The 26,187-nt window shown below is 42.4% G+C and overlaps 1 protein-coding gene across 1 annotated transcript in view; it reads left to right on the top strand.

The window, feature by feature from the left end:
* The window catches only part of LOC145412382 (sulfotransferase 1C4-like), a 183,207-nt gene that overhangs the window by 5,738 nt on the left and 151,282 nt on the right, over positions 1–26,187 (top strand). The window contains exons 2-3 of the mRNA XM_080282271.1: positions 1,993–2,157; positions 11,388–11,533. Of these exons, the coding sequence (XP_080138397.1) occupies positions 1,993–2,157; positions 11,388–11,533 (311 nt within the window). The remainder of the gene's footprint in view (positions 1–1,992; positions 2,158–11,387; positions 11,534–26,187) is intronic.

The raw sequence follows: 26,187 nt of genomic DNA, 5'->3' as shown, positions 1-26,187 counted from the left end.
CACACTTCAGAACTCATTCACAAAGCCTTGCAGTTCCCCTTCGCCTTCACTTAATAATACAGTTCCATCTGCAAAAAACAGTACAGGGAGTTTCCAAACGTTGCCCCCTCTCATTAGGGCCGCTTCAACATCTACTGCCCTACCTTGTGTCTCTTTTCTAGCCCCATCCATATACAGCTTGAACAACTATGGAGACATGACACATCTCTGTTTCAATCCAACATTCAGATGGATAAATTCACTCAATTGACTATCCACATGCACTGCAGCCTCAGCCCCCTCATACATACTCTTCACGGCATTCAACAACTTCCCATTTACTCCATATATTCTTAATATTTTCCGCATTCCTTGTCTATCCACCCTTTCATATGCTTTCTTGAAATCCATGAAGGCCGCATACAACTTTCCCATTGCATCACCCTGTCATTATATATATATATGCGAGGAAGAAGGATGAGACCGCAGAACAGTTCCTTCCAAAAAAATATATATATATATAAAAAAGAGAGCCAAATTCAAGATCCATTCATTTCGAGATGCCTGAACACACTGCGTTTGAAAGACTGGAGATCGTAGCTAGCAGAAAATACGGACAGAGGGAGACAGTTCCAGAGTTGACCTGTTGCATAAATGCAGGACTGGGAGTAACGGTTAACTCTTGCATTAGAGACCTGGACAGAAAAGGGATGAGAGTTTGTTGCTAGACGGGTGCTACGCTCCCGTCGTAAAGGTGGAGGGATGCAAGCAGACAGTTCAGAGGAGCAGTGACCATTGAAGTAGCGATAGAAAAGAGATAAAGAGGCAACAGTGCTGTGAAGAGACAGAGGTTGAAAGGAACCAGGTAGAGGAGGAGAGTTAATAAGACGAAAAGACTTTGACTCCATCCTATTGAGAAGAGCTGTATATGGGGAGCCTTCCCACACATGAGAGTTGTACTCTAAACTGGGGCGAATAAAATCCGTTTATAAAGTCAACAACTGTGCAGGAGTAAAGAAGGAACAGAGTCGGCTTAGCACACCTAATCTCTTGGAAGCAGATTATACAAGAGATGTGATATGATCTTTCCAAGATAAGTCCCCAGTGAATGAAACCCCAAGCATGTTCAAGGATGATGCCGGATTGAACTGGATATTATTAAACATTAGTGGGTACTCCTGTGGAAGATTTTGACGGGTTGATAGGTGTAAAAACTGAGTCTTTGATGCATTAAAAACAAGATTATTATTACCTCAGTCAGAGATACGAGCCAAGTCAGACATTAGGTGTGCCATAGCCTTATCCCTAGTTTGTTGAAGTAACTGCTGAGATGGACGTTGCGGAAACCGACTGGAGAGGTGAAGGGTGGAATCATCAGCATACGAGTGGATAGGGTTATATGTACAGTTTAGAAGGTCTTTGATGAATAAAAGGAAGAGAGTTGGTGATAAGACAGAGCCCTGAGGAACACCAGTACTGATAGATCTAGAAGAACGATGGCCGTCTACAACAGCAGCTATAGAACGACCAGAAAGGAAGTTATAGATGAAGGCACAGATAGAAGGATAGGAACCGTAAGAGGGCAGTTTGGAAATTAAAGATTCATGCTAGACTTGATCGAAAGCCTTTGAGATGTCAAGTGCAATGGCAAAGCTTTCGCCAAAGTCCCAGAAAGAGGATGAGCAGGAATCTGAAACGTATGTGAGAAGATCGCCAGCGGAGCATCCCTGACGGAACCAATACTGACGATCAGAAAGAAGGTTGTGATAGGAAAATTGCTTTAATAATTTTCTATTGAGAATAAACTCGAAAACTTTTGAGACACAGGATGTTAAAACAATTGAACGATAGTTAGAGGGTTGAGAATGGTCACCCTTCTTTGGGACTGGCTGAACGAGAGCAAACTATTAACGACAGTAATAATATATCAGAAAGAATCTGACTTCTGTAAGGAGGTCACACTTATTTTTGCCTAGCAGATGTTCAGTTACTAATTTCCTTGATGTCCTCCAGGTGCTGAAGAGTGGCCACAAAGTCGAGGTAGTGGACGGAGAGGAGATGGAGGCGATACGCAAGGACTTTCATGGATACACGACAAACCTGATTCGCCTCACTCCAGGCAGATGGCTTGTTCATGACAGATACAAAAACCTCGCCAACGAACTCTACGATTTCAAGGTTAGGTTTTGTTATCTGCTATATATTAATCTGTTTCTGGTGCATTTGAAGTAATAAACAATGCAGCTGGTCAATTTACAGTTATTACAGTATTTCATAAGTTACTGGAGTTGATTCATTTTAAAAATTAGTATTCAGAACTGGAGTCATAATGAGTAACAGAAGTAGACCATTTAGTAGTTATATAATGAGATGTTCTGCAGTCCAAAACAAAAACTTTTGTTCACTTCAGTTATTGATGGGTTGCAACAGAGATAAACTCTTTTTCAAATACCCCAACAATTAATGAAGGCATTAAACAAACCATGGTAAAATTACTGGATTGATAGATGTATGAGTGTTTACAGTGACTTCAGAGAGGATAAGCGAGTGTCTTTGTCGCCTTGAGAGCAGATTGCAGGTTGGATAAGAGTCCCAACTTGAGCAAGTCGGTACGAGATTGCAAGGAACCTTCCACAATTGTTCTTCCTTATGGAAGTTGTTATTTAAAGAATATCCCCTCTTACAGAGGGAACCGAGCCGAATACAAAGCCTAGTTAGGGGTGATAGCGCGGTTGTAGAATTTGCGTCAGACGTAGTGGACAACTGCAGCAGACTCAGATGATTTAACAGCCTGGAGGATGTTTCATTCTCAGTACGAGTGTGAAGGTACTGTAGCTTTCTGGTCTTGATGGAGAGGATGACTCTATCTATCATGTCAGTCATGTCTTGGTTGCTGGTGCACCTGAAGATCAAGAGGCTTTTGAGGTCATCCTCTGTGAGGGATGAGAGTTGAGAGGCAGTCTTGGTTGGGAGAGATGGGATGATTGTAGAGAGGTAGCGATGTGAAGGCAATGAGGTGGTGGCAGCAGGCGTGTAACGTTTTTCTTAGTTCAGTATTCATTGCCGTACGTAAATATGCATGCCACAGAGAGGCTGGAGAGATTTACAAAAAGAGCCCGATTAATTCCTTGCTTGTAGAAAGAAAGATGCGAGAGAGCATTATTGATACTAGTGGTGTGAGAAGATGATGAAAAGATTTTTATCATCACGTGATTTTGGTTTGCAAGGTAAAACTGAAAGGAGCGAGTTCGATAATGAAACAGAATAGCGGTGAGGGCGATAGACAGAAGGTGAAGATGCTGAGGACCAAAGATGGGGCAGAAGAGAGGCAACAGAGCGGTTAAAGTCAACTAAAAGGAAGCAAATTAATCTGGACAACTTGGAGGATGCATATAAGGAGCGTTTGTTTAGGAATGTTATAGCTGTGCGTGGTGTCACTTGATCAGAAGCTAGTAAGAAAGTAACAGCTTGGTGGAAGAGAGGCAGCAAGGTCAGTGTAGGGGAATAATAAGAAAAGCGTTGTTTGAGTTGGTGTTGCTGTTGAGCAACATCAGTCTATGTAGCTGAGCAGACCCCTCAACCGCAGACAAGTAACCTTCCCTGCAGGGCCGTCCTGTGCAGTGAACTGATATTCCCTTGTGGTTGACAGACAGGTGCGAGGAAAAAGACTTGAGTTTGGTTGCCGGATGGAAGCCGCGTTTGCGTCTCTCCACCCAGTTAACTAGGTCGTCATAGTAGGCTCCACAAAACCCCATTATTTGGTAATATGTTTACCGCCCAATGTTGAAAATGTCTTACTGGGTTACAGGAAACCATTAGGCTTGTCACTCAGCCCAGAGCCACCCGAATTGGAATGAAGAGTAACTAAAGTGACAGGAAGATGGGAGAAACAGCAAGAGAGGAGAGCAGACACAGAGAAAGAATGAAACGAAGTAGCAGCACTGCTTCGAGTGGATGATGGTCGCCACCATCTGCCACCTACTTGGCTAGAGTACACGTAGGAAATGGGTCCAAACGAAAGAATGGGATACAGTGAGAGTAAGAGGCACGCAAAGAGACTAGTAAAGAGAAAAGAAAAAGTAAAAGACGATCTTCAACGAAAGATGCATATTACTTTGAAAGCAAAGAAACTTCTGCAAAAAGTTGCGAAATTGTAGAAATGAAAGTGAAAAGTGTCAAAGTGTGAGGAATGAAATAAAATGGAAGAATACTAACAAAATAATACAAGTAAGGGACAGAAGGAAAGAGTATGATGAAAAGCTGATGAATGGGAATGAAGGCAGAAGGTAGTAAATGTGATTAGTTTTCGCCGTGTGCCAAGAAAAGAAATGCGCATAAATGTGCCACTGACAAAAAATGAAGAATGGAACGACATCAGGTGTGGATGAGGTGTATGCAGAGATGATTAAGTGTACTAAAGAAAATGGAATGAAGTGTTTGCTAGATATAAGGAAGAAGACTTGGATGAGTGGAAATGTATTATAAGGGTGGGAAAAAGCCGTGATTGTACCCCTGAACAAGAATATAGGTGGTAGAAGTGAACCCAGAAATTATTGTGGGAAAGTCTGCTGAGTGTTGCATGAAAGGTATAATGAAGAATAATTATAAAGTAAGGCTAGATGAGTGCCATACAGGATGGTTTGGGGAGTGGTTGGTAACATGTGGATCAAATAATTACAATGACACACAGGAAAAGGCGTGTGAAAGGGATTACTATATACGATAATTACCCTATTGCATTTATAGACCTGGAAGAAGTAAATGACAAGAAAAAATAGAAGGACTGTGGTTTGTTTCAAATATAATAATCCACATCATATTATGATGTGGATGGAAAGCTGTTGATGCTGTTAAGAGTTTTTATGACAGCTGTGAAGTATGTGTAAAAGCAGGTGAACATCGAAGTGACTGGTGTATGATCCGTGTTGGAGTGAAACAAAACTATGTGATGTCCCGTTGTGTGTTCAGTATATACTGCATAAGGATGTGATTATGAGTGTGGTTGAAACACGAGTTACGGAGACAGCGTTGAGGCAAGTAAAGAAGAGTGAAGGGAGAGTACATAAAATCTGACGCTTCCAAGTAGTGGACAAGAACCTGGCCGATTGGTGCAGTGATTTGTGGATGTCTGTTGGGGTCAGGATTTAGAAGTAAATGTGGGTGAGAACTAACTGAGAGTTGTTGTGAGAGAAGAGGACTTAGTGTGATGTGATGGTGAGAGAAGTGAGACTGTATTTTTTTTTTTTTTATGTGCTCGACTCTGGGCATAGGCTTCACAGCCTGCTCCCAAGGCCCAGTAGTCATCCTACATATCATACACCTCTACATGCCACCACTTCGGCGTTAACACCCACCGTCCATATTGAATACATGCTAGAGCTGTCTCATACAGGACTGGTGTATTGGTATTAGCGGGGTATTTTTATGACATGTCGGCGGGTCTTCTGGTAGATCGGTAAAGTCTGCTTTACATGAAATTCAAATCCTTAAACTGTTCCCGGCCCCAGCGGGGATATGAAGCTGGGTCCGGTAGGACTGCAGGCCACCTCTCTACCGATTGAGCCACCTCCTCCCCCAAATTGGTGAGAGAGTTTGATTACTTGGTTGCAGTGACAGAGAAGAGAGGTAAATGTGCAAAGGAAGTGCAATAGAATGATGAGTAACACAGCCACGGAAAATGGCTTGTGCTATGAATGCCTTGATACAAAACAGAGGGTTGAGTGAGGCGGATGCAAGTGGCTTGCATGGTGTTTTAGCACTTACTGTATACAATATAGTCGTTTGTATAATATGAAAATTAAAAGTTAAATGAAAGGACAGTTGGTATGGAACTATTGATGATTGTTTGCAGAGTGTGTGGGGAGTAGATAGGATAAAGATTAAAGAAGAATATGATTCATAAAAGTTGTGGGAAAAGGAAGTGTGTGGACAAATAAGTAGAAAAAAACTTTGCTTTGACGGATGTGGTCATGTGCAGAGAATGGGAATGAACAGAGTGGTGAAGAGGGTGCATCTGAGCGAGTTTAAAGGTGGGGGAAGTGGAAGGTCGAGAAGATTGTGGATAGATATGACATACAGTATAAGTGTGTGAGAAATCGAGGTATGGATGTCGATGAGGCTTGGGAACTGACAGTGAACCAAAGTGGTTGTAAGGTTCTGTACAGAGGAGAATATGATAGATTATTAGCATCCCTGTTCCATTCCAGAGACTCTAGCTCATAGGTAACATGAAGCGCGGAACTGCGGATGTTTATGCCCGTGATGTGGAGTCAGGATTCTCGGGGCTTGTATGGTGAGTGAATGAGTGTTGGCTCATTTACTTGAGCAGAATTTTGCAAGTTCTTTATCTATCAGGTCATTTATTGCTGTCTGGATCCTTCCTATACCCCATTCTTAGGCTTAAAATGAGGTCCGTATATTGTTGTTGTTGTTATTGTTGTTGTTGATGATGATGAGGAGGAGGAGGATGAGGAGGAGAAGGAAGAGGAGGATTGTTCATCTTCTTAGCTGGAGAAAAAGTATCAAAATGTTTTGGTGAGGCTGGAGGGGATGACGGAGGTGGTAGTGATGGAGAAACAAGATAATCGTCGATGCCAACGTCGATGGTCTGGGTGGAATCGGTGTCATCTCTGCTTGGAGAGACCGGTGTGTAGCCCCGCACCTTAGGAGGTATTCAGTTAGGCAGGAGTGTGATAGGCTGTCATCAAGCTGAAGGTCTGAAGGCAGAGGAGGGAGCTGTGGATTTCCAGTAACTGCCTTTTAAAGAGTTGAAATAAAGGTCAGTTTGTTGTGCTGACACGGTCTGCATGCTTTTCTGAATCAACTGCAACTGCAGATTGTATGCAAGCGATAATCTGGGCTTTTGGGATGTTGCTTTCTCCAGCATCACATCAACGATGGTGTTATTGTCTGACTGGGACGTGGCTGGATCCCTGCAACTGACATCTTGAAGGGCAGGTGTCTGTGGTTGCTTTAGCTTTTTTTTTTTTTCTTCGCTTGTAAAGTCAACCTTTTCTTCTTTAGCTACAGACTTCCCAACCTTCCTGGGGTTAGGAATTTTGATCGCAGAACGGTGGACGAGGATGTACAACTGTGTATTCAGGCTTGTAATGAACCCAGAACCCTTGTAAGACGGGTTACGGGTTCAGAACACTTGGCCTTCCCTAAGAATGTGAAGGGAGGGACAGAAGTCTACTGGTACCGAAAAAGTGTCTGGGTCCTCGTGGTAGCACTGAGGAGAGGGTGGGTTGCCATGGTGCAGAGGAGACTAGGTGATCCTCTGTTGAGGAGATTAGAGATGGTATCTCCACCGTGGCTGCAGAAGTTCATCTAGAAGCTGATAAGGGCGAATCCACACGTGTGCTCAAACATATGTTGGCAACACAGCTGGCAACATGTTCGGGAACATGTTTGTAGCAGTATTTGTATTTGGACAATGCATGCAAACATGTTTTGGTACAGTTCCGAACACTGGCAGCAGAGGTTATGGGATAAGTGTGTCCATACGAGGCAGTTGAGATTTCATCACGATGTTGCCAACCTGATCTGGACACTGCTTCTCCCAACATGTTTGCAGCTTGTTCGTTACTGTGTTGCTTACATGTTGCCAACACTTGTTTGAGCACACGTGTGGACGCCTCCTAAAAAAATATATATTGGGTCCCTTCTTTGTACAGTAGACATCACATTCCTAGCACCACTACCTTCCCGCGTAAAAATCCTTCGACGCTGGTGGTTCAAGGTCTTCTCTAATAGGTATCCACTGGTTATGCTGCTATTCATCTTCTTCAGAACTGGCACCCACAGCTTCTTTCGCAGTACTGTCAGCTAGTCGTGGTGAATCTATCAGGAGTCATCAAATGGTGTGCAGTTCTCCATTGTCCAGGCAGCTGCAGAATATCTTACTGAGCCCAGTAACTCTTAGTAACAGGGCTCGCCCCGAAGATTCACTCCCATGGTGGGCGCACCAAACTTTGGCCCAGGGACTCTACAAGTGGCGGCAGATTCTGGACCTCGCACTGCTGCCTTCCCATATCATTTGCAAGGTTCTCTGACTCCACCACCATATGGCAGAATTTCTTCCTGCTATCTTCTTTGTGGCTGCAGTGCTGACACTCTAGAGAACATGGTCTCCGTCTCAAGCTGTTGTCATTCCCATGGACTCATCCGGGTTGGTGAACAGTCATGTAGTTATGCCACTTCAGCTTGCCAATCCACCAAGCTAGCTGTCCTGCAGGGTCCTTAACCTGTACCATGCTAGCAACGTAGATCTACTTCTCCATCAAAAACGCTGGTGATGTAGTTCTACGTCCTGCAGCACTGAGAAGTCACTGCAAGCAACCAAAGTAAAATAGAAGATAATATCATATCTTGCTAACTTCAGACATTTCTCCGCTATGCTTACAACACTGATTTAGGATCACGGAGGCGAATGAGTCTTAGCAGGTTCACAGCTGCTCTGCTCTGTCTGTATCCTTGAAGGTTTCAGAGGTCGAGTGGCACCAACCTGACTCGTTTCAACCTACTTTCGGACTTTGGTGATTACTTACATTAGTGCCAAGGATCATATATTGATGTATTAAGCCCAATTAACCACAAAAAAATCCAAACTCAGTTCACAAGCTAATAGATGCTCTGCTCTCTCAGTAACCTCAAAGATTTCAGAGGTAGAGTGGCACCACCCTGACTCGATTACACCAACTATCTGGCTTTGGTGATTACTTTTATTAGTGCCACTGATCTTATATTGATGTATTAAGTCCATTTAGCCAGAAAAAAAGAAAATCCAAAATCAGCCAGCATAGAAGGCCATCAGCCTTTTATTTTTTCCCCCAGCATGGTATGGGTTAAGGGACTTCAGCCACCTCAGCACAGCATGACCCACACAAGTAGGGGTGGAAGTAGCTGAAGCTCCTCACTATTGCTAGAAGTTCCTTTTGAGTAACATAGTAGTTCCTCTCCACTGCACTGAACTTCCTGTTGTAGAATGCCACACTTTCTCTGTACTGTCGAGGAAAGCACAGCACCAACCCCAACATCACTGGCATCGTAATCCAAGATCTGGAAGAATCTGGTTATCTAAATATACAGTAGGCATACTGTTCAAAACCTCTTTCAGCTACATGAAGGAGTCCTCAGCTGACTCACCCCACAAAGACTTGTATGTACCTCTTTTTCCTGAGCCGGTGTAGTGTTACTGCTGCAGTGGCAAAGTTCTTCACAAACTGGCGACAGTAGAAGCACAAACCTAGGAAACTCCATAGCACCCTTACACTGGTTGGCACCGGCCAATCCTTCACAGCAGCTACCTTCTCATGGTCAGTGTGGACTCCTGACTCACTCATGATGTGGAATAGATACTAAACTACCTTCTGGAACAAGCAACACTTCTCGGAGCTAGGCTTTAGATGTGCAGTTTTGAAATGATCGAAGAAGTCAGACAGACTTTCCAGTTCTTGCCCAAAGGTCTTCCCAAAAACAATCACATCATCCAGGTAGATCAAGGCTGTCTTCCAATGTAGTCCTTCCAGTACCCTTTCCATCAGACACTCAAAGGTGGTCAGAGCATTACACAACCTGAAGGACATAACCTTAAGCTGATAAAGTCCCTGGCTGTATGAGAAAACAGTCTTCTTCCTATCAGCATCTGCCATCTTGACCTAGTGGTACCCTGACTCCAGACTCCAGGATTGAGAACCACTTTGCTCTGACCAGGGCATCAAGCGTGTCGTCCATCCTTGGCAGAGGGTAGGAGTCCTTGACGGTGATGTCATTGAGGGCCCGGTGGTCCACACAACACCTTCAGGAACCATCCATCCTCTTCACCAGCACGACTACAAACGCCCATGGACTGTTGGATCTTTCAGTCAGGCCCTGTTGACATAGATCTTCCATCAGTTTCTCCAACTCCAGGGGGCAGGCTGGAGCTATCCTTCTAGGAGCTTGTTTTACTGGTCGATGATCACCAACGTCGTTGTGGTGTTCCACCAGGTCAGTGCATCCGAGGTCCAGGTCTTCTGTGGAAAAACCATCAACATACTTCACCAAGAGCCATTTCAGCTGCTCCATCTGTGGCTTCTCCAGACACTGGGCAGTCCTGGGAAACAGACCTGATTGGGTCAGTATGGACGCCTTTTTGTTTTCCCAAATATGTTTGGTGGATGTGGTGTGCAAGTGGGACACAGGTTGAGTGGGACAGACTACGAAGAATGTTTATGTGGGCTGTGTCCCTGTGGAGTTGTGGAGAGCATTATTTAACCCTCGAAACGAAGGGCATGAGTTAAATTAGATGCACCAATACTCAGGGACCCTGGCAGAACACAGACAGGTTCCCGGCGAAGATTCTATGGCTCCATTTGCCATTCCCCTTCACTCAATATGAAGCCGACCGTACATTTTTCCAATATTCCTGCATAATACAAAACAATATCTCTACTGTGCACGTCGTTTAAAATCATGGAAAAGTTAATCTTAAAGAACATTGTCCCCCACACCTTCTCACTCTCTGCACGAATTCCTTCCTGAACACTTAACTATCACCCACCTCTCCAATATATATATATATATATATATATATATATATATATATATATATATATATATATATATATATGTAACGTATTGGTGTTTATGAACACGACAAATACAGGAAAAAAAAGGGTCTCGGATGTTAAATATGATTTCTTTGGCTTCATTAGAATTGACATACAATGTCTGCTAAATAACAGGCGAAATGAAAATGGTGCCTACGATTACAATGAGGCAAAGAAAAGACTAAAAGCAGTCCCTTGCCAGTTTTGAAGATGAAAAAAACATGCGCAGAGAGAGGTAAGGATTCAGGTTGCAGTGAGGCTGAAATAGGGACATATGTTCGACAGAGAGGTGAAGGGAATGATATGAACTTCCAGGAGTAATGCAGAATGAGAACGAGTGTTGAGTAGAACCAAACTGATGGATAAAAGTGCCATATGAAGAACAAGCTGCTAAGGGTACACGTGCAGGAGCCGAGGGTGTTGCTTCCACAGGTTGTTTTGTACCCATGGTGAGGGGGGGTTGGAAGGAATGGAGTTAGGTTACCCACTGCAGTTGTTTTTGCTGGCCATCTTGCCGGGCTGTTTTAACAAATGGTTTACCTACATCATTTTCCATCACAATGGTAACGTCACCATGTGTACTGTATAGGTGGAACCTCGGCAACGCGTCTCGTTATTATGCAGCGCAAGTACGGGGCTTCAGTCTGACACAATGATTATAAATGCACTGTATTTATTTACAATAGGTTTATTACTTTCTAGGAAGTATATCCCAGAGTTCACACTGAAAGAGTGAGATGTAAAAAAAAAGTTTTCTCATTTCATGTGTATGAAGTTGAGCGATATGTTAATGTGTTAATGTCTTGTGTGTGTCAGTGGCGGTCGAGTGACGTGGTGGTGATGACGTACCCCAAATGCGGCACCACCTGGACCCAGGAGATAGTCTGGACCATGAGGAACAACCCGGACCTCGACAACCCTGAGGGTGCCACCACGCTGCTGGACCGCGTTCCTTTCATTGAGTAAGTGACGGGACACGTAGAGAGGGACAGACATGCTGGAAGAGGGGGGGGGGCGAGGAGTGATAAAGTCCGACAGACATTAACTGGAATATAAGAAAAAATTCTTAAATAGTTTCCATCATTTTATTATTCCTTTTTAATACCCCCATCTTATGACAAAATTATCAGTCATATACTGTTTGTAATTGGCAGTTTAAGTTCATACGGTTCATATCCATTTTCACTAAACATCATTCATTTTCACATTATACTACTATGAATAATGTACATAACTAGAATGCACTCAGAGAGCGCGTACCTCCGCCAATACCATTGCAGGATCAGGATCCGTCCCAAAATTTATTTAATCCTTTCTTGGCCAATGCCCCTCCCTTCCACAAAATTTCATTGAATTTTTAATTGAGAACTTTTGGAAATATCGTCTGGACAAACAGACAGACAGACAAACATTGGTGAATACATAACCTCCTCCAACTTCGTTGGCAGAGGAAATAAGGAGTCAGTCTGGCTCTGACCAACCATTATTTTCCTTATGAGTCAGATGTTATAGTAAAGTTAGTAATACCGTCAAGCAACCAACGATCTGAGGGAGTTCAGCTTCATCCCTCATCTGATACAGTCGTTCACCATCCCACCTCCAAAACGAGACTCGGAAACAGAGCAGAAAAACGTAACGTTAGTGGCATGGCCAACTGGACCTGCCAAGAACTGGGGTCTCATGCATTCAGCCAGCCTCACATCTCCCTCTCCATACTTGCGAACTGAGTGCATGGAAGGCTGGGATAGTTTTCACGACCTTCTTCTTGCACATGCCAGCTTCAGACCTCTTCCCTCTGCTTTCTACGTCGCTAGCTTCCTCAGATCATTCTCTTTTCGAATTGTTCTTAAACATCCCAACCTCACATCAGTTCTTTCCACTCTCTTGTCCCCTGCCAGTGCACCTGCAAGAATTCAATTAATATATAGTGAGGATGTGGCCCAGGAAATCACCATGCCTGCCTGCACTGCCTTCGCTTGGTAATATCCAGTTGAAGCCCCAGCATCCAGTTTTCAGAAACAAGAGAGACATCTTGTCCCTGTCAGGCTGAGGAATGAGGGCAAAGAAAATGTAGTGTGGACATGGAGAAATCCACTCAGGTTATGGGAACAATGGAGAGAGGTAGTGAACATGTGGGCATAGTGTTACAAATTCAGAGCAGCACACATTTACTGAACAACGAATTTCTCTGTCATTTCCTTTTCTTATGTCACCATTCGTGTCCCCTTTTAATTTTTTCCATATTGTTGGTTATCGTCATATCATTGTTTTATTTCTGTACATTGCATATGATTACTGATTCAGTTTTTAGCTACATAGCCTCGACATTCGACCCTCAATCATTGAATTTTGATTGTGCAGCCAGCAGGAAATCCAGTATTGCCCGAGTAAAAAATTATGTCAGTGCAAACCGGCAGTGCCTGAGATCCTGGGGAGCCACCGCCCTGTAGGACACAACCTCCAGAGTTCCATTTTACCCAGTACACCTATGTTCCTCCTTGGGCCTATTTCCACAGAGGAATAATCGCCATAGATCAGTTTTACGAGCCTCTTCACGCTATGGACCTATTTTCCTACTGCCCACCCAACCACCCATCCATCCTGCCCACAGAGTCACCCGGCCACACATCTTCCAACCCAATTACTCCCTATGGACCTATATTCCCACTACTCACCAATCCTTTTACTCCCTATGGACCAATATTCTGACTACCCACCAACCCATCCTGCCCATCCACCCACAAATTCACCCTTCCCACCCACCCTCCCACCCAATCTTCCTGCCCACCTACCCACCCACCCACCCACCCTTCCGACTCATTCACACACACTCACTCATCGTGTTCATTCGCTCACCTACCCACGCTGCCCCACCACACCCACCCATTCGTTCACCTGGCCACCCCACCTATTCTCCCACTCACCCGCCCCATTGTAATAACACTGATATGGTTAAAACCTCTACAGTAACTGTCCCCCAAGCTCAACCATGTTGACTTCATTAGTGACTTGATTTTTCCTAATTCTGGCACTCAGAGGTGCGCTTAACCAACATTAAATAATGCAAATAAACTCCCTGTAAAAAGTTATCTGTTAGACTCCCTTGTAACCCTCAGAGCTGGGCTCCTCAAGCGAAAATTCACTTCCGCAAACGCAAATCAGCAAATTCAAACCATTACCTTCAGCAACCACAAATCTGCAAACTTCTTGAAATTTGCGGTTCAACAAATGCAAATGCAAACGCAAACAATTTGTATATAAAATTATATCTGTAGTAAAGCTAAAATACCTTGTTACGTCTTTGTCCCACACTGCCACAGGCTCCAACAGCAGTACTTCAGTAAAGGAAGGACGTTGCCCAGTGAGTTGTTCTTCATAGAGGCAGCCTTTCAACAAGAGATCAGCTAGGGCATTGTATGTAAACACGAGCAGATAATTGCAGATAATTACACTGTCAGCTTCACAACTCCAGAGCTACACTAACTTCACAAGGCCACAAGTACAACTAAAATTTACTGAAACTCCTCTGTTCTCTCGTCCATCCTTATATAATGTTGCATTACACTCGATCTTCTAATTTACTGTAGCACCTACAGTTACGGAATCGGAGACATCCAAAACATGCCACAGTTTTCTTACATTACAGAACACTCTAAATGCTTTGGCATACAAACTGAAATTAAATGTGAATTTTACATAACCACCAAAATAAAACATTATAGAAAGGAAACATAAATATTAATGAAAAACTTTCCAAAATACCTACACTCGCAACATTAGGCTATCTGGCAACTATGGTTAGCAACTTCAAATGCGAGAATCAACAGGGACATTCCAGATTCAAGCAAATAACACTCTTAATTCTTAACAATAATATTTAAATATTATTATATTAGTATATTAAACTACTTTTACTACAAATCAAGGGTAAAGCATTCACTGTTGTAGATAAATGAATTAAATTATTACACTTCATAGCTCACACTTGACAAGTTGACACACCAATCCACTTTTATTCCTCGGCTTTAACCTCCTCAGTCCTCACCCCTCAGTCACAGTCAGACTCCTCCAACAACAGAGACAACTCTATCTTGAGAAGGTCCATGTTGCCTTTCATAACAACAAACCGCTCAAACTTCTCAAAGGTCACGCTGGTTTGCGGGCAGGTTTGCATTTTTGGAATATTTCCACAAACTTAGAACCGCAAATTTGCATAAAATTTATTGCAAACGCAAATCCGCAAACGAAATCCCCCTTCCGTAATTGCGGAATTTGCGATTTGTGGAAGTGATTGCAAAAGTGCCCAGCTCTGGTAACCATCTTGATAGTTTCCCTTTAATTTTCCAAACGGACAAACACAGACACCGTTTCAGAAATACTGATAAAAGTAGTCATCCTTCAGTGTCCCTCATATGCATCAGTCTTTCCCTTTCTCTTATGGTGTTTTGTCTTTCTTCGACGTCAAATTTCCTAAAACGTGTCATTACAGTGTGCCCCTCCACCCCACTTCAGATAGATTATTAATTTAGTTTTTTACACATTACTGCACTAAGCAACAGTGCAGCCCTCTGTGTTAGCTTTATGTACTACACTCTCTACATGCACCCCTTTATCACATCCCATGCATTCCATCGTATTGTTTCTGTTATTTGAAATATCTAAATATATTGTGTTACACTTTGCTTTTAAAACTTACGTACTTCAAGGCACCTATACGCTTCATTTCTGCTCATCTAAATCTTATAAAATGTAGTAAGCTGTGTCCTATCTGTTTTCAAATGAGCCATTTAGATCATGCGTCATTCCACACTGTGATAACGTGTCTCTATTGTTATTGTCGCTCGCTTATTCTGTGCATGACTAGTCTGAACATAGGATCAACAGCCTGTTTCCTTAAGCCCAGGAGTCCTATGTGCCACACAGCCCACAAACCTTTACATGTCACCAATTTGGCACTAATGCCCATCGTCCATATTGAATGCAAGCTTGGGCTTTCTCATCCAGGACATCTGGTCTTGTGGAAGATCAGCAAAACCTGCATTAACCAAATTCTATCTATCTATCTATTGCCAGACGCCTTAATCCAGCAAAGGGTGGCCACAAAAAAATCGCCTTCATGTCGCCTTGTCCCCCACCATTTCACCATCCTCCCTCCCCCCCCCCAGCTCACATCCCCTCTCTCATATACCTCTCCGCTCTTTTTTCTTCTTTCATAGCCAATTTTTTTCAGGCTCATAGAACTAGTGAAGTTTACTTTTTACGTCTTTGCTCAGTGTCATATAATCTTGGAAAACAACTCAGCTGTTCGCAGTTTCCCCTAACTCCGAGTCACTTAAATTTGCCACTAAGGGCTTCACAGTGCTTTCCACACGAGGATAAATCCAGTTAAGTTCCCCACAAATCGCACACACGACCCATGATGGAGTCAAAATGCCTCGTGAAGAAGATGCTGAATGAAGAAACAACCCCCACAAATGCTTATCTCAAGATATTTTTCTGAGACCCAAGCACCCACTGTTATTAGCACTCTTTGAAAACTGCACTGACCAAGTTTACTGACGAAGAGTTCAAATTGGGTGTATATCCATCCTGGGAAGGATGTAAGACATCTATCACAGTCCAGCCACATAAGGAGACAGAGAGAGATTGCCTCTCCCATCACCTTAACGGCTAAGAAAGTGCACGAGACACTTCAGGTCGTGCAACAGGTGATGCAGGGGGATCTGTCTTTCCCTTCCTTTTGATGGCCTGGAGAGGGCAGGGTTACCAGTTACCACGCTACTGCATCAGAAGACCCAGTGCGAACTTCCTTATTCATTTTCACCACGGTTTTGGTCACTGCTGAGGATGACGTGCAGCAGCCATACTGCACACGCAATCTCGACAGCCAGCACGAGACGTCAGGAGCTCACATTAAGAATCTAGATAGATAGATAGGTAGATAGGTACAAAGACAGATAGATTAACAGATAGATAGATAGACTGCGAGGACTTTGTTCTGAGGGAGAATCTGAAGCAAGGGCGTGTGGTATTTCCTTGACGGCATATTGTATATAAGGGCGGTCGTATTTAGGGAAGTGAAGATGACAGAAAAGGGTATCAAGGCTAGTTTGATAGTGAGGGCAGGGAAGGAAAGTTACAGGTCTTGGTTAGTGAATTTGGGTATGTACTCGTATAAGAGCTGTGAAACTTGAAAATAAATGCTGGAAAGTGCATACTGATGGTCTCTGAAAGAACCATCGATACCATGCATTCTGCAAGGGTGACTGGCGATAGAGAACATCTGAAAACTGTATATATATATATATATATATATATATATATATATATATATATATATATATATATATATATATATATATATACACACACACACACACACACACACAGCCGTTGAGTTCCCAGTAGGTACCAAAAGAAATGTCATCAGGGGGTTTCACTTAAGGGCCAGTTTCAGGCCGTTTTTATGTCCCTAATCACCACTGGATTACACTGAGCGCTCGATCCTTGCTAAATTTAGCATGCCCGCCTCAAACCAGCCGTTAGAGATCGATTTCGGTGCTCCGAAGCATTCTCTTTTGATAGATGAGTTTCTGTTGAGGTAATTCTCTTCTATCAAATTCGTTGAAGTCTATCTATCTATCTATTGCCAGACGCCTCAATCCCGTTTGGGGTGGCCACAAACAAATCGCCTCCAAGTCGCCCTGTCCCCCGCCATTTCACTGCCCTGCTCCCAACTCACACCCCCCTCTCTCATATACCTCTCCACCCCATCCCTCCATCTCATCCTCGGCCTCCCCCTCCCTCTTCCCCCCTCCACCTCACTCACATACACTCTCTTCGTCAGTCTTTCGCCCTCCATCCTCTCCACATGGCCAAACCACCTCAGTGTGTTCCTCATAACGCTTCCTATCACATCCACATCCACACCACAACGCTCCTTTATATCCTCATTCGTCAGCCTGTCTCTCCACGTGACTCCACAGGCTCCTCTTAAATAACTCATTTCCACTGCTCTCACTCTTGACTTGTGTCCTTCCAACAATGTCCAAGCTTCACTTCCGTACGTTAGAGTTGGTATCACAATACTGTCATGTAGTAACTTTTTCACTTCCATGCTCACTTCCCTGTTTCTTATCACTGCTTTCAAGGAACCAGCAACCTTTCTTCCCTGCTGTACCCTTTCAAGCACTTCACACTCCAAACCTCCATCCTTACTCATCACACTACCTAAATACTTAAACGTACTCACATTTTCCAATTCCTCACCATCTAACCTTGCTGTACATTCACTAACTTCACCTCTCTCAAAGACCATCACTTTACTCTTCCCTACATTCACCTTTAGGTTCCGTTTCTTACACACTCTTTCAAACTCATCCACCAAGCCTTGCAGCTCCCCTTCGTCTTCACTCAACAACACAGTATCATCTGCAAACAACAGTACAGGGAGTTTCCAAACACTATCCTCTCTCACCAGGGCCACTCCAACATCCACTACCCTACCTTGTACCTCTTTTATTACCCCATCCATGTACAGATTGAACAACCATGGAGACATGACACATCCTTGTTTCAAACCAACTTTCAAAGAGAAAAATTCACTTAGTTCACCATCCACACGCACTGCAGCCTTCGCACCATCGTACATACTCTTCACAGCATTCAACAACTTCCCATCTACTCCATATATTCTTAACACTTTCCACAATCCTTGTCTATCCACCCTGTCATATGCTTTCTCCAAATCCATGAAAGCCGCATACAACTTCTTTCCCTTCTCTAGAAACTTTTCCACTAAAGATCTAAGAATGAATATCTGATCTACACAACCTCTTCCCTTCCTAAAGCCTCCCTGTTTTTCTCCAACTAATTTCTCTATTCTTTCTCTAACTCTGTCTATAAGTATCCTACCATACACTTTTCCTATTATACTAAGAAGACAAATGCCCCTATGATTACCACACACTTCTTTTTCCCCTTTTCCTTTGTACAAGGGAATAATTATACCTGACTTCCAATCCTCCGGGACTCTACCTTCCTCCCAGGCCAATCTGCACATCTTCCACATCCATTCTACTACTATCTCTCCCCCATGCTTCAGCATTTCACCACACACTCCATCAATTCCTGGGGCTTTCCCCGATTTAACTTTCTTCATTGCTTCCACAACTTCTATCCACTTATACTTGCATTACTTCCATCCTCTACGTTCAACAATTCCTTAAAGTGTTCTCTCCATCTGCTCACTTTTTCTCCCTTCTCCACTAGTAATCTACCATTTTTATCTTTCACTCCCCTGCTAACTTCACTTCCACCCTGTCTTACTCTTTTCACTTCTCTTCAGAACATTTTCTTACAGTCCCTCCACTTTACACTCAAATTCCTTCCAAATTCCTCATCCACTCTCTTCTTACTCTCTCTTACTAATCTTTTCACTTCTCTCTTCCTTTCCACATATAACTCTCTCTTCCGCCTCTCAACTTCTTCCACGCCCCTATTTCTCACCCATTCATTGTATGCTTTCTTCTTTTGTGCCACAGCCTGTTTCACCTCTTCAGTCCACCACGCTGTTCCTTGTACCACACTCCGCCTTCTCTTCCTTCCACACACCACATCACATGCTGCACATATTTCTTCTGTAAATATCTTACACACACCTTCCACGTCTCCCATCTGCTCCAATTCATATTTGCCCAATCGTTCCTCCACTTCTCTCTTATACTCTGCCTTTTTCTCATCCTCTTGCAACCTTTCCACTCTCCTTGCAACTACTCCTTCCTCTCGTCTTTCCCTTCTTCTATTCCTCCATCTCACTTGCATCCTAATTCTGGCCACCACCAAGTAGTGGTCAGAAAGTCCACTCCCCAACCTCTATACACTCTTGCATCCTTTACACATCTTCGCATCCTTTCATCCACACACACATAATCAATCATTGCCTTCCTTTCATTCAGTTCACCACCCACCCTTCTCATCACTCGCCATGTATACCTGTGGATCATTTTATGCCTGAAGAGGGTATTGGCTATCACCAACCCTCCCAGCACAAATGTCCACTAACGCACTCCCATTCTCATCTATCTCGGCAGGCACACCCCACTCACCAACTATTCCATCCACCTTCACATTCCCAACTTTACCATTCATATCACCAATCAAAAACACTCTCTCATTCCTTCCAAACTTTTCCATGCACATTTCCACATTTGTCCAGAACTCTTCTCTCACTCTTCTAGCACGATCTTGCGTTGGCGCATACACACACACAATCGCCCACATTTGTATTCCAACTTTCAACTTTACCCACACAATCCTTGACCCAACTGATCCATACTGTCTTATGCTCTTCTTCCATCTTTTACTCACAACTATACACACTCCTTCCTTTGCCCTCTCATTCTCATCTACTCCTGCACATATACCCCATCCATACTCCCATTCTCTCACACTTTCTCCTCTCCATTTTGTTTCAGTTATTCCACATACATCCACTTTCGCACCCTCAAGCACCTGGACAATCTCTCTCTCTTTCACCTCATCATTCGCTCCTCTTACATTCCATGTACTCATTACCAAGTCCTTTGTCCGGTCCTGGGTCGTCATCGTTTGGTCAGTCCTTGTCCGAGGCTTCTTGTTTGTTTTTTTAGTTAGTTGTTTTCCGGGGAGGGGCACTAACCCTCCGCCAACCCTTTTAGTCGCCTTTTACGAAGTGATCTGAACAAATCACATGTACTGTACATCGTATCTGCCAGCATCTTCCTGTGAGCCGACTCTGTACCAGCTTCTTCATGTACCATGAGGTGCTCTGAGTTGATCATGCTTAAATCCCCATAAGTACGTAACTGTCCTTTCTTACAATGCATAATTAAATGTAAAAGAAACAGCTTAGTAGTTTTTTACTAATAAGTCTCGGTAAACATCTACTCCAAGTCAGGGTACGAGGGCGAAGCCTGAAAGCCCTCTGCAGGAGAGAGCACATCATGGCCCGAAAAGCCAGAAGAGCTTGTATACATATTATATATCTATATCTATCTATCTATTTATCTATCTATCTATCTATATATATATATATATATATATATATATATATATATATATATATATATATAAAATTTATAATTTATTTATTTATTAAGGTGCGCCACGGTATATGGGGAAAAAATAAAAGTGGTTTGATTTCTTTGCACACTTACATGGATGTTCGACTTGAAAGAGAAACAACACGTGTAAATTTTTTCCGGGATCATGCATCCTTTAGGGGTTGCGCAACGAAACTGAATTTTGGCTCTGTAATAATATTCCTCCTGTATAACGGAAAACAGAAACTTTCTTTTCTGTTATTCAAAATCACACTGGATATACCATGGCACGGGATGGAACACACTGAAGGAATGTGTTAGAGCAGATCATGCTTGTTTGTCGTTTTCGGGTACTTTCACCAATGTTCTTCAAGGACTTGAACCATAGCCTGGAGCAGATCCTCTAGTTTGGTCCTGCCCTTGTTCAAGAACTCCTGAATGATGGCCACGCCGCGCTGTGCCGCCTGTTTGTCAGCAGCAGCCTGGCAACACGCTCCTTCCCTCCAGCATAGGTTCTGTGATTGTCCAGGTAACAGGATCAGCGCCCCAAAACAAGGAGTCGATGTCCAGATGTTGCAGCACGATCTTCGTCGTACTGGTGAAGAATTCCGACAGGCTATTGTTCACAAAATCCTCGGAGATGTGCAGACGTGGACTAGTTCTTCCGAGCCTTCAATACTGTTTTTGTGGTGAACCATTGCTCTCGTCTCCATACTGGACACCCCATCGTTGAACAGTGCGAGCACAACTGCAGCCTTTGCGCCCAGGACGTCGTTGTGCCATAAGCAAGTCTGGATCTTCCATGTTTTTGATCAGCCTTTCAGCTTCCAGATGAGCCGCGTCCAAGAGATTGCCAAAGGTCTTCGGAAAGAGGTCGCAATTCTCCACTGCTTTCCCCATAGTCCGTGTCGAGCTTTTCCAAAGACCACAGTATTCCTGGCGGAGCTTCATGATCTTGCCGTTGATCCAGAATGGAGTCGTAGTTGGGATCTTAGCCTTATCCCACCCTTCATACAGCATTTCCGCGGTCTGCTTGATGCACTTTTTCATTTCGGGATTCAACTTGTGCAGATGGAAGAATATGCGTAGCACTTCACCCTGGCTAGTCACTTCATCCCCAGAAAATAGCCAGTTGGGTTCCCAATGAGCCAGTCACTATCATCCCATATTTTTTCGGCTTTTCAGCACTGTTCGACGCTATTTTAGACCAGTGAATGGAAGAAAACAGATGTTTAAATGGGAATTTGAGAGCCTGCTGACAATGACGCATACTTCTGCAAATCTTGTCCTCTTATTCTGAAAATACAGTGGATTAAAATAACCAGAGAGCGACAGCACATCACAGCTTAACACAAAACAGTGTAATGCGCGCGCGCGCAAGCACGCACGCACGCACGCACGCACGCACATACACACACACACACACACACACACACACACACACACAGAAATTTAAAAAAAGGAGGAGGAATTATAATATTAACTAAGAAAAATCTAAAAGTCAATGAAATAAAACTAGATATACCATCACAACTAGAACTGATTGCAGTAGAGATCAACACATCTGAAGGTAAAGTAATTGTAGCTAATTTGTACATGCCACCCAGATCAAACACATGGGAAAGAGATGAATATGAGGACCTGGCAGAGAGTACAATTCAGAGTTTAAGATCATTACTACATAAAATGGAAGAGAAATCAGAAAGAATTATACTAACTGGGGATTTCAATACAAATATAAATTGGAATACTCTAGATATAATTAGCCAAGAAAGCTGTTGGGACCAAAAGCTCCTGGATCTCGTACAAGAGTTCTTCCTAACGCAACATGTGAGGGAAAACACCAGAAAAAGAGGACTTGATGTACCTTCAGTGATAGATCTAATATTTACTAGGCAAGAAAATGATATTGACAGTTTAATATATCACCCTCCGCTCGGCAAAAGCGATCATGCAGTACTAAATTATAACTTTAGGATAGCATATGACATAGTAAACAGCAATGACAGTTACAAAAAGAGTCTAAACTATAAAAAGGGAAATTATCAAGACCTAAAGAAGTATTTCTTAGTAGTTGATTGGGAAAATGAGCTTAGAGGACAAGATTTAAATGCTGTATATAAAAAATTCTGTTAATTTTATGAAATAGGAGTCCAGAAGTACATCCCACAGCACAAAGAAGCAGATAAGAAAATACAGAAATGGTTCAATACAGAATGTAAAAAATCAAAAGAAAGAAGAGATTTGTTGTGGAATAGATACAGAAGACATAATAGTGAAAGAGCGTATAATAATTACAAACAGGCAAGAAACGATTATACAAGAATAAGAAGGGAAGCCCAAAAACAGTTTGAGGAGGATATAATAAATAAAAGTAGTGATCAACCAAAGCTGTTTTACAGCTATATCAGAAGCAAAACCAAAGTAAAAGATATAATACAATCAATTACGGACGAGGGAATCACTTATACACAAGTGAAGGATATTTGTGAAGCACTAAATAAGAATTTCCAATTAGTTTTTACAGAAGAAAAAAATTTTGAGAGGGACTATGTGGAACATGCATGTCCACACATACTACCAGATATACAAATAGCAGAAAAAGTAATACAGGAGGAGTTAAGTAGATTAGACAGAGGAAAAGCAAGTGGTCCTGATGAAATTTCATGTTGGGTACTACGAGAATGTGCAAAGGAGTTAAGTAAACCATTATTTATAATTTTCAAGAAATCCTTGAGTCAAGGTAAACTACCTGATATTTGGAAAAAAGCAAATATTGTCCCCTTATTCAAGAAAGGAAATAGACAAAATCCACTCAACTACCGAACCAGTATCACTGACCAGTGTTGTAAGCAAGGTATTAGAAAAGCTTATAAGAAAAGCTTGGGTAAACCATCTACAAGAACACATTATGATCGCAGAAAGACAGTTTGGTTTCAGAAAAGGAAAATCATGTGTTACTAATCTGCTGAGCTACTATGACAGAGTAACAAACACAATACAGGAAAGGGAAGGATGGGTGGACAGTATCTATTTAGATTTCAAGAAAGCTTTTGACACAGTACCACACCAAAGACTTTTATGGAAACTGTAACATCAAGGAGGAATTCGAGGCAAACTGTTTTGTTCGATGCAAGACTTTCTCATAAAAAGAGAAATGAGAACAGTACTAAGATGAAACTACTCATCATGGAAAGAAGTGACTAGTGGAGTACCACAGGGTTCAGTGCTGGCACCAATCATGTTTTTAGTGTATATAAATGATATAAACAGTAACACTGGAAATGAGAGCTATCTGAATATGTTTGCAGATGATGCAAAAATACAAAGGAGAATTACTAACACAGACTCTTGTAAAGAGCTACATGAAGAATTAAATAAACTTCATGAATGGAGTAGTACATTGCAAATGGAACTGAATGTGGACAAGTGTCATGTAATCAAGTTTGGTAAAAGTGGAAAAAGACCTGATTGGGATTATAAGTTAGGAAATAAAACCCTATACACATCAGAAAGAGAGAAAGACCTAGGTGTGATTATCAATAACAGACTATCTCCGGCTGACCACATCAGCGAGAAGGTACGGAACATGTATACACTGCTTGCAAATATGAGAATAGCATTCACATACATAAATGAAGACATCCTAAGAAGGATAATATCATTCATTAGACCAACCCTGGAATATGCATCAGTAGTCTGGAGTCCTCATCTCAAAAAGCACATAGACAAGATTGAAAAAGTTCAAAGGGCAGCTACAAGATGGATACCAAGCTTAAGGGACCTAAGCTACGAAGAAAGACTAAATAAACTGAATCTACCAACACTACAAGAGCGAAGGAAAAGAGGTGACATGATAATGCTATATAAGTGCATATCAGGGAAGGAGAAAATAGACATAAATGATTACTTAACACATGGAGAAGCATCAGTAAGAGGACACTGCAAAAAATTGCATAAGAAGAGAGGTGATAAAGGCGTAAGGAAATTCAGTTTCCCAAACAGAGCAATTGACCAATGGAATGCACTACCGAATGAAATAGTGTGTGCCAAAACAATTCACAAATTTAAGGATATGTACGATAAATATGGTTTAAGACACGGGACAGTACGAGCTTGACTCATTCCTGTAAGATACAATTGGGTAAGAACAATTGGGTAAGAACACTAGCATGCATACTGCGTATACGGCTCGCTCCGGTCGCGTCTATTCACACCTCACTGAACTACAGCATACAGCCCGGGAGAGCATAGGATTCGTCACACACGCCACCTTCCTGTACGTGTTACCTCTGAACACACGCAGTCACACTGATATTTCTCCTGCCGCATCACCACCTAAAGTGGATTGAAATATGCAGCGAGCGAAAACATATTAGAATTTATCACTTTCTGATGCACCCTTGTATATATATATATATATATATATATATATATATATATATTAGTATATTTAGGCAGAATGTTTTCTTTTATACAAAAATCATTAAAGACCAAGGCGTAGCCATTGTTCACTATTTTTCTGTTGATCTTTTCGAGTTTTCTTACACATTGTTTTACACTATGATTCAGTGTAACTATACAGATAATTTTAGAAAATGTGTATCACCACCCAACCCTGTGCCCACCTAAGATCTCAACCCACAACTTGGAAACATTACTGAGAGCATGCACCACCGAAGCTCCCTTTCGCAGCCCAGACGGTAAGCTGTATCAGCAGGTTAACGGAGTCAGCATGGGTTCACCCCTGGACCCAACATTTGCTGCCTTTTACATGTGTCACCTAGAAAACAAAGTGTTAGAAGATACCAACCTGCGTCCAACCACGTATTGTCGCTATGTTGATGATATCTATGTGGTCGTTAGAGACGAAAACCACCTTAAACAACTAAGAACTGCCATGGAACATAATATTAAAATTTACTTATGAGATAAGTGCAAACAACAAAATCCCTTTTCTTGATGTATTAATAGAAGAGGAGAATGGTAACTATAAAACCTCCGTATATCGTAAAGCTACGGACTTGGGTAGATGCCTTAATGCGGTGAGTGAGTGTCCGCAGCGGTACCAATTATCAGTTATCAGGTCATACTTACGTCGTGCTCATAGGAACTGCTCATCGTGGGAACTCTTCCACTCAGAAGTAACTAAATTAAAGCAGATCTTAATTAACAATGGTTATTCCAATCAAATAGTTGACAGAGAAATATGTCAATTTATTTCTAAACAAGTCTCAACCACAAATGTCCAACCGCTTCCCCATACTGTTACCCACAATGTGTATTATGGTAATCAGATGTCCCCTGCTTATAAAACGGATGAACGTGTACTTAGAGAGATTGCAGTTGATACCATTTTAAACTTCACTTCATCCAGTTTTGATTACTCATTATATAAATTAAATTTCCAAAACATTACCAAATATATCTGTGTAGTTTATCGTTCCCCCAATGCTTCTTCGGAACCCAGTGTATTTGATTCCATATCCACTCAGTTGAGTAACCTTGACCTTGCCCTTGGCAATGAAATTACC

The sequence above is a fragment of the Coenobita brevimanus genome, chromosome 93, assembly GCF_032717465.1.
Source record: "Coenobita brevimanus isolate Jiangsu-jjx chromosome 93, ASM3271746v2, whole genome shotgun sequence".
Taxonomy (NCBI): Eukaryota; Metazoa; Arthropoda; class Malacostraca; order Decapoda; family Coenobitidae; genus Coenobita; species Coenobita brevimanus.
The sequence above is the reverse complement of the archived record's forward strand: the minus strand, read 5'-3'. Positions and strand labels throughout refer to the sequence as shown.